This window comes from Mus caroli, chromosome 11 (assembly GCF_900094665.2).
Source record: "Mus caroli chromosome 11, CAROLI_EIJ_v1.1, whole genome shotgun sequence".
NCBI lineage: Eukaryota > Metazoa > Chordata > Mammalia > Rodentia > Muridae > Mus > Mus caroli.
Window position 1 is genome coordinate 99,514,947 of NC_034580.1, and position 11,512 is coordinate 99,526,458.

The 11,512-nt window shown below is 40.6% G+C and overlaps 1 protein-coding gene across 1 annotated transcript in view; it reads right to left on the reverse strand.

Annotated features, from left to right (window-relative positions):
* LOC110304566 (titin-like) overlaps window positions 1–11,512 on the reverse strand; it is an 85,383-nt gene that overhangs the window by 6,709 nt on the left and 67,162 nt on the right. The window contains exons 8-9 of the mRNA XM_021175964.2: window positions 3,111–3,229; window positions 1–871 (exon numbers count right to left, since the gene is read on the reverse strand). The exon at window positions 1–871 is cut by the window's left edge and continues 850 nt beyond it. Coding sequence (XP_021031623.1) covers window positions 1–871; window positions 3,111–3,229 — 990 coding nt within the window. The remainder of the gene's footprint in view (window positions 872–3,110; window positions 3,230–11,512) is intronic.

Sequence of the window (11,512 nt, forward strand, 5' to 3'; positions counted from 1 at the left end):
GGAGCCTTGTCCAGCAGGGGCGGTTCTGGGGAAGAAGAGAGCTCTTCCCTGTGCTCCTTTGGGAGCAAGGGCTCTGAGGGGAAGGAATGGCCCACTAACTCCCTGGGCTTCTGCTCCAGACCGAGCTGCTGCCAGTCNGTTGAGGGTGGGCTCCCGAGCTGCCTGTCCTTGGAGATGCTCTCCACAGGGGTCTGGACGCTCTGCTTGGTCCACAGGCTCTTGCCACTCACATCCTTGAAGTGCCTTTTCTGTATGCTTCCTGTCCCCTTGGGGACTCTGCTCATGCTGTGGAGCCGTCTCTCTGCCTTCTTGATCTCTGCAAGACTGTCTTCCCCTGCCCCAGCAGGTTCCCATCTCTTTTCAAATATTTGTCGTTTAAATTTGGGACCTACATTTTTAGATTTTGCCTTGTGCCTCCCAGGTTTCTTTTCCTTTTGAACCTCATCAGTGTCTGTGTCTAACAAATTTTCTAAAAAATAATGTTTATTCAATTTAATTTTGTAAGTCACATTACTGGACTTAGATTCATTTGTAACAGGAACACTTTCTGGGTCTTTCTGCAAAGATCCCAAGGAATTACTTGCATCTTGTTCCTGAGAAAACAGCAGTTTAATGAACGGTAACATTGAGGATATTATGTCTTCCATATTTCCCTCTGAGAAATATGGCAGTATGTAATTTAGTGCACTCATAACATCATTTTCATCATTAAAGTCTATGTTTTCATCCATGGAACTGGAATAGTTGGCATAATCCTTGTCTGAATTGCCCCTTTCTGGCTCAATAATGAGCTCAGTGCTAGTGTTCCCCGTCCGGGCCTGCAACACTTTCATAAATGCTCCTTCTGGGTTCCTTATAGATGCTTCTTCAACTGTCAAAAAAGAAGAGATTGTTGCCTTCAGTCAGAGAGAACTTGCAGCCCTTCCTCAGTCCACAGACATACGCCCTAATCAAATAAATTAGGGGCCGGAAAACACTGGTATGCCATTAGTGTGTCGGGGAAACAAACCTAAATTTAATCCTTTCATAAGGCAACAAGAGAGAGTGTCGTTGGCAAGGTAGCCACCATAGGTGTAACATTCCACAGTGTGCACACAGAATGTCTGTTTAAGACAGCCAATGGACCAGTAGAGCACAGGGCCTGAAGACAAAGCCAGCCTCTCTGCACATCTGACCAACCTGCAGAGAACCTTCTCAGGCTACCATTCCCACACTCTCCCATCTCAGCTTGAAAGGCCCATTAAGCTTCCTGTCTCCATCTTTTTGTGTGCCCTGTGCTGATACACCCACAGCTGACCATGATGATGGACACCCTTTGAGTGGAGAGAGGGCAGAAATGCTAAAGCAGATGCTTCTTATTCACATCTGGATTAGATGTCCCAATGTCTGCCCGTGGGCTCTCTTGCCACATATTCTAGCTCCCAGAATGGAAGGAGCATCCTTCTCTCTGTGCATCTTCTTGGTTCTTCCATTATATTTGGGATTGGGGGCCACGAGGTATAAGAAAAGGCATGCTGATTTTCTGGATTCATTCCTATGTACAGTTCATTTACAGAACAATGGCTATTTATGGATAAACATTACTTAAGTCATAAAATGCACAAGGTCAGAGCTACTCTTGTCTGGAGCCTTTTCTCATTTCATTTCTCATTCTTCCAGCTTCATGTGGGAGCAACACAAATCTTTTGATAGTGGGAATGTCAAGGGTACCACTGTGTAGCTATGTTTCTGTCCCAGGAGAACTATGAGGATTTTCCATGGCAGTGAGGGCTCAAGGAGGGGATGAAAAGAAAACTATGGGCCTATGAACAGTCTAGAGTTAGGAAGATATGACTTAGGCATGAAGTGACAGCAGTTGATACTTCTGATGTATAGAAGGGAAATGCTTACTTGCCATTTCTGAGGAAGAAGAGAATAATGCAATTATTTATTTATATAAAGAGCCAAATGCTCATTCTATTTACCATCCCCTAGATTAAGGGTAAAGATCTGCATTCAAGCTATTTAGACAAGAAAAGTGTCACATTTTGGAATGAAGTTCTTGCCAACATGCCTAATATAGAGAAAAATATTGTAGGACTAAGTATAAGCTATACCACTGAGCTGTAGCCCTGTCCTCTTCTAAACTAAAAAACCAACAGTGGTAGGTTCTTGTAGCAGTATATGCTAAAGGGCTTTAAACTCCCCAGTGGGTGCTTGAGTGTGGCGGTGCACATGTGTGTGTTCCTCCCTACCTACCCAAAAGGAGAGGACAGAAGAAGAGAAGGAGGAAGAAAAGATGGAGCAGTAACAAAGTAACTACTACAAGTAACAAAGGGTACTATAGTTCGAGAATAAGTTAATATATTGTGTTAGATCTGCAAAATCTAGACATGTATCTTACAAATATAATAACTAGATTATGTGGTTTTTATACAGGCTTATTGGGGTTGGAAATTACCACTGCATATTCTCACTAAATTGCCTAGACTGGCCTTGAACTTGGATCATCTATGATCCTATGGGGCTGGAATTACTCCCATGTGCCACCATGCTCAGTTTAGAAAATACTTAAAACTGTAAGAATAATCTGGTGATAGAAAAGACTGAGGTTGAAAACAAGTTGGGAGTTGGTCAGTATGGACATGAAGAGCTCTCTGCTCCATTGGCAGAGCAAGATAAAACTCACTGGTCATGTTGAACGGAAGCTTGAGAGATTATAAATAAAAAAGTATCACTTACAAAATTACAAAAGTAAACTAAACAAAACCAATCTAGAGATGTCAAAAAATCAGAGAGAATTTGAGACCTGATGTACATAAAACCAGCTTACAGGCTGCAGTGCATTGTATGCCCAAGTAATCACTGGAAGCAAAATGCCAAGCAGATAGCACAATTCAGGGTCTGTGGTCCTTCGTGTTATCCTTCCCACACACTCCTTTCTCTTGCTTTCTGCATAAGGAACAGTGCTACGTTTTAGTCATGTAATAATAATAGCTAAGAGCCCAACTTTCAGCAAGGAAGAAGTTATGGATGAATGAATAAAATTAAGCAATTATTTTTAGGAAAATTTTCATTACTAGTTAAAAATTAAAACATAAAATTAAATCATTTATCAGCAAGAGACTCACGACAATGTGTGGTGTTTGTCAGACATCCATTATGACAATGCAGTTTGATTGTCTTGCAGATAACCTCAATTTCAGCTTTAAATTTGCAGAGGCAGCAGGCCATGTGGCTAGGTAAGATCCTATAAATGGAGCAACAGAGAATTGGGTTACTGAGGTGTAGGAGAGGCAGCCCAAGGCCACTGCAGGCTTGCTGAGGAAGGAGTTCTTGAGGCATGAGGCATGGGCAGCTGGGTCTTGGAGACTCAATGGCAAATTGTTGCTGATACTGAAAATAATCATGGAGGGTGACAGGGATGCTCAACAGACAGGCAAGTGTCAGGGTGGCTGACAGGCATTCTCAATAGACAGGCAAGTGTCAGGGTGGCTGACAGGCATTCTCAACAGACAGGCAAGTGTCAGGGTGGCTGACAGGCATTCTCAACAGACAGGCAAGTGTCAGGGTCAACAGAATATTACAGTAGGCCTCAAACAGCCTACTTTAACCCATGCTCTATGGCTAAATAGCAACATGGATCACACAGATCAAATCTGGATGACTTTCATGTTCCAAAAAATAAGGTCTGTTTTGTAGCTCTTTGGTATAGGGTTTGTATAGCAGTGCAAGGCCCTGGGTTTGATTTTAACAATACACACACACACACACACACACACACACACACACACACACACACACACTTACTTTGGGAGATACAAAGTGAAGAGAGGGCTGGAGAGATGGTTCAGTGGTTAAGAGCACTGACTACTCTTCCTTAGGTTCTGAGTTCAAATCCCAGCACCCACATGGTGGCTCACAACCATCTGTAATGAGATCTGACGCCCTCCTCTGGTGTGTCTGAATACAGCTACAGTGTACTTAGATATAATAATAAATAAATCTTTAAAAAAAACAAAGCAAAGAGAACAAGGGATAATAAATAACATAATGAAATACAATATAAAGTAAAGAGAATCTGTGAATTCAAAGGAAAAGCAGGGTAAGTCTTTGAGAAAACACTACCTTACTGATGTGAGAGAAAAATTTGCAACCACCAAGTAGCAGTCCAGTCAAGGTTATCAAGAACAGTCAATGTTTGAGAGTAGGATCTTTAAGGTCTCAATGATTCCTATGTTGGTCCTTCCTTCCTCCCTCCCTCCCTTCCTCCATCTGTGTGTGTGTTTTTAAGACAAGGTATCTCTATGCAGCCCTGGCTGTCATGAAACTTGATAAGGATACTATTACTGGCCTCAAACTCATGGGTAACATTTTTGTGCACTGTATGAAGGCTGTCTTTGTATTTCTTAAATGTTGATTTCTGTATTGGCAGAGAGCTGAGTACTGACTAGATTCTGGTACTGTTATTCTTAAAGTTCATCACCAGGGTTATATTTTGTAGACACCCTTCCTCCCTCACCTTTTTATTAGCTTAATAAAGAGCTGAAGCAGGAAAATAGGGCAGAACTTCCGGACAGAGAGAGGTACTCATGGAGAAGGATGGAGAGGTGATAAGACTCACCAGCATGCCATGGAGGTGAAAGGAACATGTGCTGGAACTGACTGAGAGAGGTAATGGGTCACACGGCAGAAATGGACTAAAAGGGTCAATTAAGTTACATGAGCTATCTGGCTAAACTATAATAAAAATTAATAAGCCTCTGGGTCATTATTCAAATATTTGGTGTCCAAGACAAAGGCATGTTAATTCAAGGTTAGGGCCTAAGAAAGGTTTCAGACACAGGGCAGGCCAGGCACTCCCAATTTGAGGACACATGGCTCCAACATGAGGATATATGGCTCCTTTAAGAGGACCTGCTTTTGCTGTACAGATAAGCCGGTGATAGAACAAGAGTACCGCAGGAGCAGCTGGCACCCTTTTCTGTGAGTGGGTAAGTGAAAGAAACCTTGGAGATTTCAGTTTCTCAGGCTTCCTTCAGGCATGGGGGGTGGGGGTAGGGGTTCCGGGCTGCCATATCCCCAGCCAGATCAGCACCACAGCCCAGTGCTCAGTGGCATTGCTGATGCCCGTTGTGGGTAGAGAGGTTTAGCATGTGGCTGGCAGAGTGACTGCAGTCAGAGTTGGGTGGAAGATGGAACCAGTAGGGTTTCATGATGGACTGACTCAAGGTGAGTGAAGACCACTGAGAAGCCTTCAAACATCTCACATGTGGAGGGACCACCCCTTCCTGTCTGGTAGATTGTGGTGGGCCCTTTAAGGCTTGAAAGGAGCACCAGTGACTGCAGGCAGCAGAAGCCAGGCCCAGACTGAGAAGCTAAAGTCCCTAGCACAAACAAGCCTCTGATCTAGGAATGAATGTTTGAAATGCACTTAGGTGCTAAGGAAAGAAAAGAAACTGGGTATAGACAATCGTAGAAAAAAATGTACATAGTTTGAAAATCATAATGTGAAGTCTTTGAAGGAAGGAGCGAATTAGAGAGATTAAAAAGAAAACATTTTCTGTGTTTAAAAACCAAATGGAGAATAGAATGACAGAGGGTACTTGGACCTGTATAATTTTGTTTCATTTATCAGCATAGAAATAATTATATTTTTGGTAATGAATGAAACTTTATGTATCTTCTTTAAGAAAGATCATAATGGACCCTCTCTGCATTCCATTTCCCAGTCCACACTCTGCATACAATCCCAGTTCTGTGCTCCATTTCCCAGGCCATACCTCTGCCTGCATCCCTGGAGGCCTGCTGTCACTTAGGACAACCAGGTGAGTGCTCCATGCCCGAATCTCCTGCCTGCTGGGTTCCCCAGCCAGCCCAGAAGCCATGAGGTCTGCCCCATCCCCTCTGTACTCCATCTTCTGGTCCATACCTCAACTTCCAATCCTGGAGGTCTGCAGTCATCAGGGACCACCAGCTCGGCCTGCATCCCTGGAAGCCTGCTGCCACCCAGGACAACCAGTTCTACTTGCAATCACAGAGGCCTGCCAACACCAGGATCAACCAGATGGCTAAAGGCCAACATAAGAATACAATCAACAAAAGCCAGGACAATATGGAATCACCAGAACCCAGCTATTCTATTATAGCGAGCCCTGGATATCCTAACAAACCTGAAGTGCAAACAAACAAACAAACAAACAAACAAACAAACAAAAACCCTGCAATCTAATCTTATGAAGATGACAGAGGTCTTTAAAGAGGAAATGAATAAATCCTTTAAAGAAATACAATCAAATAGGTGAGAGAAATGAATTAAACTGTTGAAGATCTGAAAAATGGCAATAGAAGCAATAAAGGAAACAAAAATTGAGGCAATCCTGGAGGCAGAAAATCTAGAAAAATAACAGAACTACAGAAGCAAGCATTGCTGACATAATACAATAGATGGAAGAGAGATTTTAAGTGTAGAAGATATGACAGAAGAAATTTATACATCAGTCAAGAAAATGCCAAATATAAAAGTTTTCCAACACACACACACATACACAAATCCAGGAAATTTGGTGCACTATAAAAAGACCAAACCTAAGAATAAGACTAGAAGATGATGTCTAGTTCAAAGGCCCAGAAAATATCTTCAACAAAATCATAGAAGAGAATTCCCTTAACCTAAAAAAAATCCTCCCACCCCATAATAATCAACACATTAAATGTATGGAAGAAAGAATCTTTAAAGCTGCAAGGGAGAAAGGCCAAGTAATATATAAACGCAGACCTATCAGAATTAAAGCTGATGTCCCAAAAGAAACTCTAAAAGCCAGAAGGACCTGGGCAGATGTCTTACAGACTCTAAAAGACCACAGATGTCATCCAAGACTACAATATCCATTAAAACTTTCAATCAGCCGGGCGTGGTGGCGCACGCCTTTAATCCCAGCACTCGGGAGGCAGAGGCAGGCGGATTTCTGAGTTCGAGGCCAGCCTGGTCTACAAAGTGAGTTCCAGGACAGCCAGAGCTATACAGAGAAACCCTGTCTCGAAAAACCAAAAAAAAAAAAAAAAAAAAAAAACTTTCAATCACCATAGATGGATAAAATGAGATATTCCATGACAACCCAAATTTAAACAATACCTTTCCAGTAATCCAGCCCTACAAGGAGAATAACTACACCCAAGAAAACACAAAAAATATGAATACTTTTACACCAGCAAAACTAAAAGAAATCTCTCTCTCTCCCTCTCTCCCTACCCCCCCCCCACACACACACACAAGCAACACCAACATCAAAATAACAGGAATTAAAAAAATCATTGGTCATTAATATATCTCGACATCAATGGACTCAATTCCTAATAAAAAGATACAGGCTAACAGAGTAGACATAAACAAGACCCATCATTCTGCTGCATACAAGAAACACACATCAGTAACAAAGATAGACACTACCTCAGAGTAAAGGGCTGGAAAAAGGTTTTCCTTGCAAGTGGACCCAAGAAACAAGCTGGAGTCACAATTCTTATATCCAATAAAATAGACTTTCAACTAAAAGCAATGAAAAGAAATAGGGTAGGACACTTCATACTCATTAAAGGAAAAATCCACCAAGATGACATCTAATTCTAAACATCTATGCCCCAAATACAAGGGCACCCACATTCATAAAACAAACATTTAAAGCTTAAATCACACATTGAACCCCATACATTACTAGTGGGAGACTTCAACACCCCATTATCACCAATGGACAGGCCATTGAAACAGAAACTAAGAGAAATAATGAAAATAATAGACATTATGAAGCAAATGGATGTAACAGATATTTCACCAGAACACAAAAGAGCATACTTTCTTCTCAGGACCTCACAGAACTTTCTCTAAAACTGACCATATACTTGGTCACAAAGCAAGTCTCAACAGATACAAGAAGATTGAAATAACCCTTTGCATCTTAACATATCACCATAGATATGACTATTAACAACAAAATAGACTTCAACAACAAAAACAACATAAAGCCTACAAACTATTGGAAACTGAACAACTCTCTACTCCATGATCACTGGACCAAAGAAGTAAAGAAAGAAAAAAGAAAAGGAAGGGAAGGAAAGAAAAGAAAAAAAAGAAGAGAAAAGAAAAGAAAAAGAAAGAAAAGAAAAAAGAAAACACCCAGAGCATGTTGGTTTTGGTGATGAACTCTACCAGACTTTCAAAGAAGAGCTAATACCAATATTCCTCAAACTATTCCCTAAGATAGAAATAAAAGAAACATTGCTAAATTCATTTTATTAGACCACAGTCACCCTGATACATAATCCACACAAAGACTCAACAAAGATAGAGAATTTCAGACCAATTTCCCTTATGAACATGGATGTAAAAATATTCAATAAAATACTTGCAAACTGAATCCAAGAACATATTAAAGACATCATCCACCATGATCAAGTAGTTTTCATCCCAGGGATGCAGGGGTAGAAAAATATACAGAAATCTATCAGCATAATTTACTATATAAACAAACTGAAAGAAAAAACCCTACACGATCATCTCATTAGATGCTGAAAAAGCCTTTGACAAAATACATCACCCCTTCATGTTAAAAATCTTAGGAAGATTAGGGATACAAGGTGTATTGATAAACACAATAAAGGCAATATACAATAAGCCAAAAGACAACATAGAATTAAATGGAGAAAAATGTAAAGCAATTCCTCTAAAATCAGGAACAAGACAAGGCTGTCCACTCCCTCCCTGTCTCTTCAAGACAGTACTTGAAGTCTTAGCTAGAACAATAAGACAACTAAAGTAGATCAAGGAGATACAAATTGGAAAGGAAGAAATCAAACTATGGCTATATTCAGATAGGATAATATAACCCCAAAATTGTACCAGATGTCAAGAGCCATGTAGGAAAGGGTAAAAGCATACAAGTGACCTTCTGGAGATGTCACATTGTTTTGCATGGCTGAAATGGATACTTATGAATTGCAAGGCTTTTGCAGAAATCTCATCTTAGGATTGATTCTGATTGCTATATGCCTTTGATGTCATTATTAAATGTATATAACAATTCCTGGGCATTAGCCCACTGTACTGGGCAGATTTTCTGCAGATCAATGAAGATGTACTCTCTTCTAGCAATGTCACATGCACAAATTGATGATTCCATAATTCCTGATAATGAGTCTATAGAATCCCTAAATTTACACAAGTCATTTTGAGCCCTCTGTAATATGAAAGGTGCAATCATGTGTCACAAGATAATTGCACTAAGATAGAAAGCAGGCTTGAAACAGATTTACAATAAGGGAAGCTATTCCTTTTAGGCTGGTTGTAAACCCCTTGATAACTAAAGCTCATAAAATGAGAATGAAAAAGTTATTATAGGTGCAAGAACAAAAGATAAAATATTGGCTGAATTTATCTATATAAAACTTCAATACTAATGAGACACAGGGCAGATGATTTGCCTCTTGACAAAACAATGCTAACTTAAGATATAAGAATTATTGTTTTAAACTTTTAATGAACCTGTGGAGCTAGAGACAGATAACAAATATTTAATTAGATAACCAGTCTTAATGGAAACACATGAAAACATTTCTGTTGTAACTTCTTATTCAATTTTTGATGTGAATCTATGTTTGAACTTGTGAGTTTCTGAAAAAAGATGCTTGGAGCCGGGCGTAGTGGCGCACGCCTTTAATCCCAGCACCGGGAGGCAGAGGCAGGCAGATTTCTGAGTTTGAGGCCAGCCTGGTCTACAAAGTGAGTTCCAGGACAGCCAGGACTATACAGAGAAACCCTGTCTCAAAAAAACAAAAAAACAAAACAAACAAACAAACAAAATGCTTGGAATAAGATGTGATCTGTTCTTGTGAAAAAGTTCAAGAAGTAGGAATGAGAACAAGAAGAATAAAAGGAATGCTGAAGCAGTATAGAACAGAAGCAGAGTGAAGCTGAGCAGAGGATAGAGAGAAGTGGGAGTAGAAAAGAGAAAACAGGGCAGCAAAGCAGAGAGGACAAAGAAGCAGAAGCAGAAGACCAGGAGCAGAGCAAACAGGGCAGAGCAGGTAGAGAGAGGACAGCAGAGAGCAGGATAGAACAGAGAGAGAGAGAGAGAGAGAGAGAGAGAGAGAGAGAGAGAGAGAGAGAGAGAGAGAGAGAGAGAGAGAGAGAGAGAGAGAAGAGCAGAGAGCAGGACAGAGAGAGCAGGACAGAGCAGAGAGAGCAGACAGAGCAGGCTGGCTTCTTCCTATCATGAGACAGGGTTTTTCTTAAGAGCAGGATTCTTCTTACTGAAAAGGACAGGGCTTTTTCATACTCAACAAAAAGATAGAAGCTTTTTCTTTCTCTGAGCAATAAAGGTTGAAGCTTATTTTTCATCCAGAATAAGAGTTCTTTCTGCACTGGTGCTTGCTCAACTAAATCTGTTTGTGGGGGCTTTTGTTCCATCCACCAAGTGTGTGTGTGTGTGTGTGTGTGTGTGTGTGTGTGTGTGTGTGTGTGTGTGTTCATGTATGTAAGTATGCATGAATACTTGTGGAGTTGATGAGATAGGTGGTTGGGCCCAACATGTCTGTATGAATGGATAAAGGTGTGTATTTCTGTGCATAATACCTGTGTAAGTTTTCCTTACTACAAGTATGACTTTCTTTTCCTGGCTCACTAGAAATTAATTGCTCCAAGCCTCCCTCTTACCTAGCCAGTAAGAGTCGAGGCCATAAAGAAAAGAACTCTAACAATTAATCTTTACTTAATTATCTGCTGCTGCCAGCAGGAACTAATTACCAAATGTATATCTGTCTGTCTGCCTATATGGATGTACACTTAAGAGTGAGAAGAGTTTAGAGTTTCTTGCTGGGCATTCTTGTCAGCTCCAGATATTTAAGTTTTATTCTATCAGTCCTATTGACCCTGTAAGTTGCCTGATGCTATCACTGGGCCCATCTGCTATCAGCATGATCCCAATGCCCCATACTTCCCTCCAGCAGCTGCATTCCAGAGAGAGAGAGAAATGAGGCTCCCAGCAACCAGAGAACCCCTATGATAAGCACTTTTAGGCAAGTGGCTGGGTACAAAATCAACTAAAACTAATCAGTTGCCCTCCTTTATACAAACAAGATATGGGCTGAAAAGGTAATTAGGGCAACAACACCCTTTACAATAGACAGAAATAGTATAAAATATCTTTGTATAACTTCAACCAAGCAAGTAAAAGACATGTATGACAAGAACTTCAAGTCTCTGAAGAAAGAAACTAAAGAAGATATCAGAAGATGGAAAGATCTCCCATGCTTGTGGATCAATAGGATTAACAGCAAAAATGGCCATCTTACCAAAAGCAATCTACAGATTCCATGTAATTCCCATCAAAATTCCAACACAATTCTTTACAGACCTTGAAGGAATAAGTTTAAACTTCATATGGAAAATCAAAAAACAAAACAAAACAAAACAAAAACCCTAAATAAGGGCTGCCGAGATGGCTCAGTGGTTAAGAGCGCCGACTGCTCTTCTGAAGGTCCT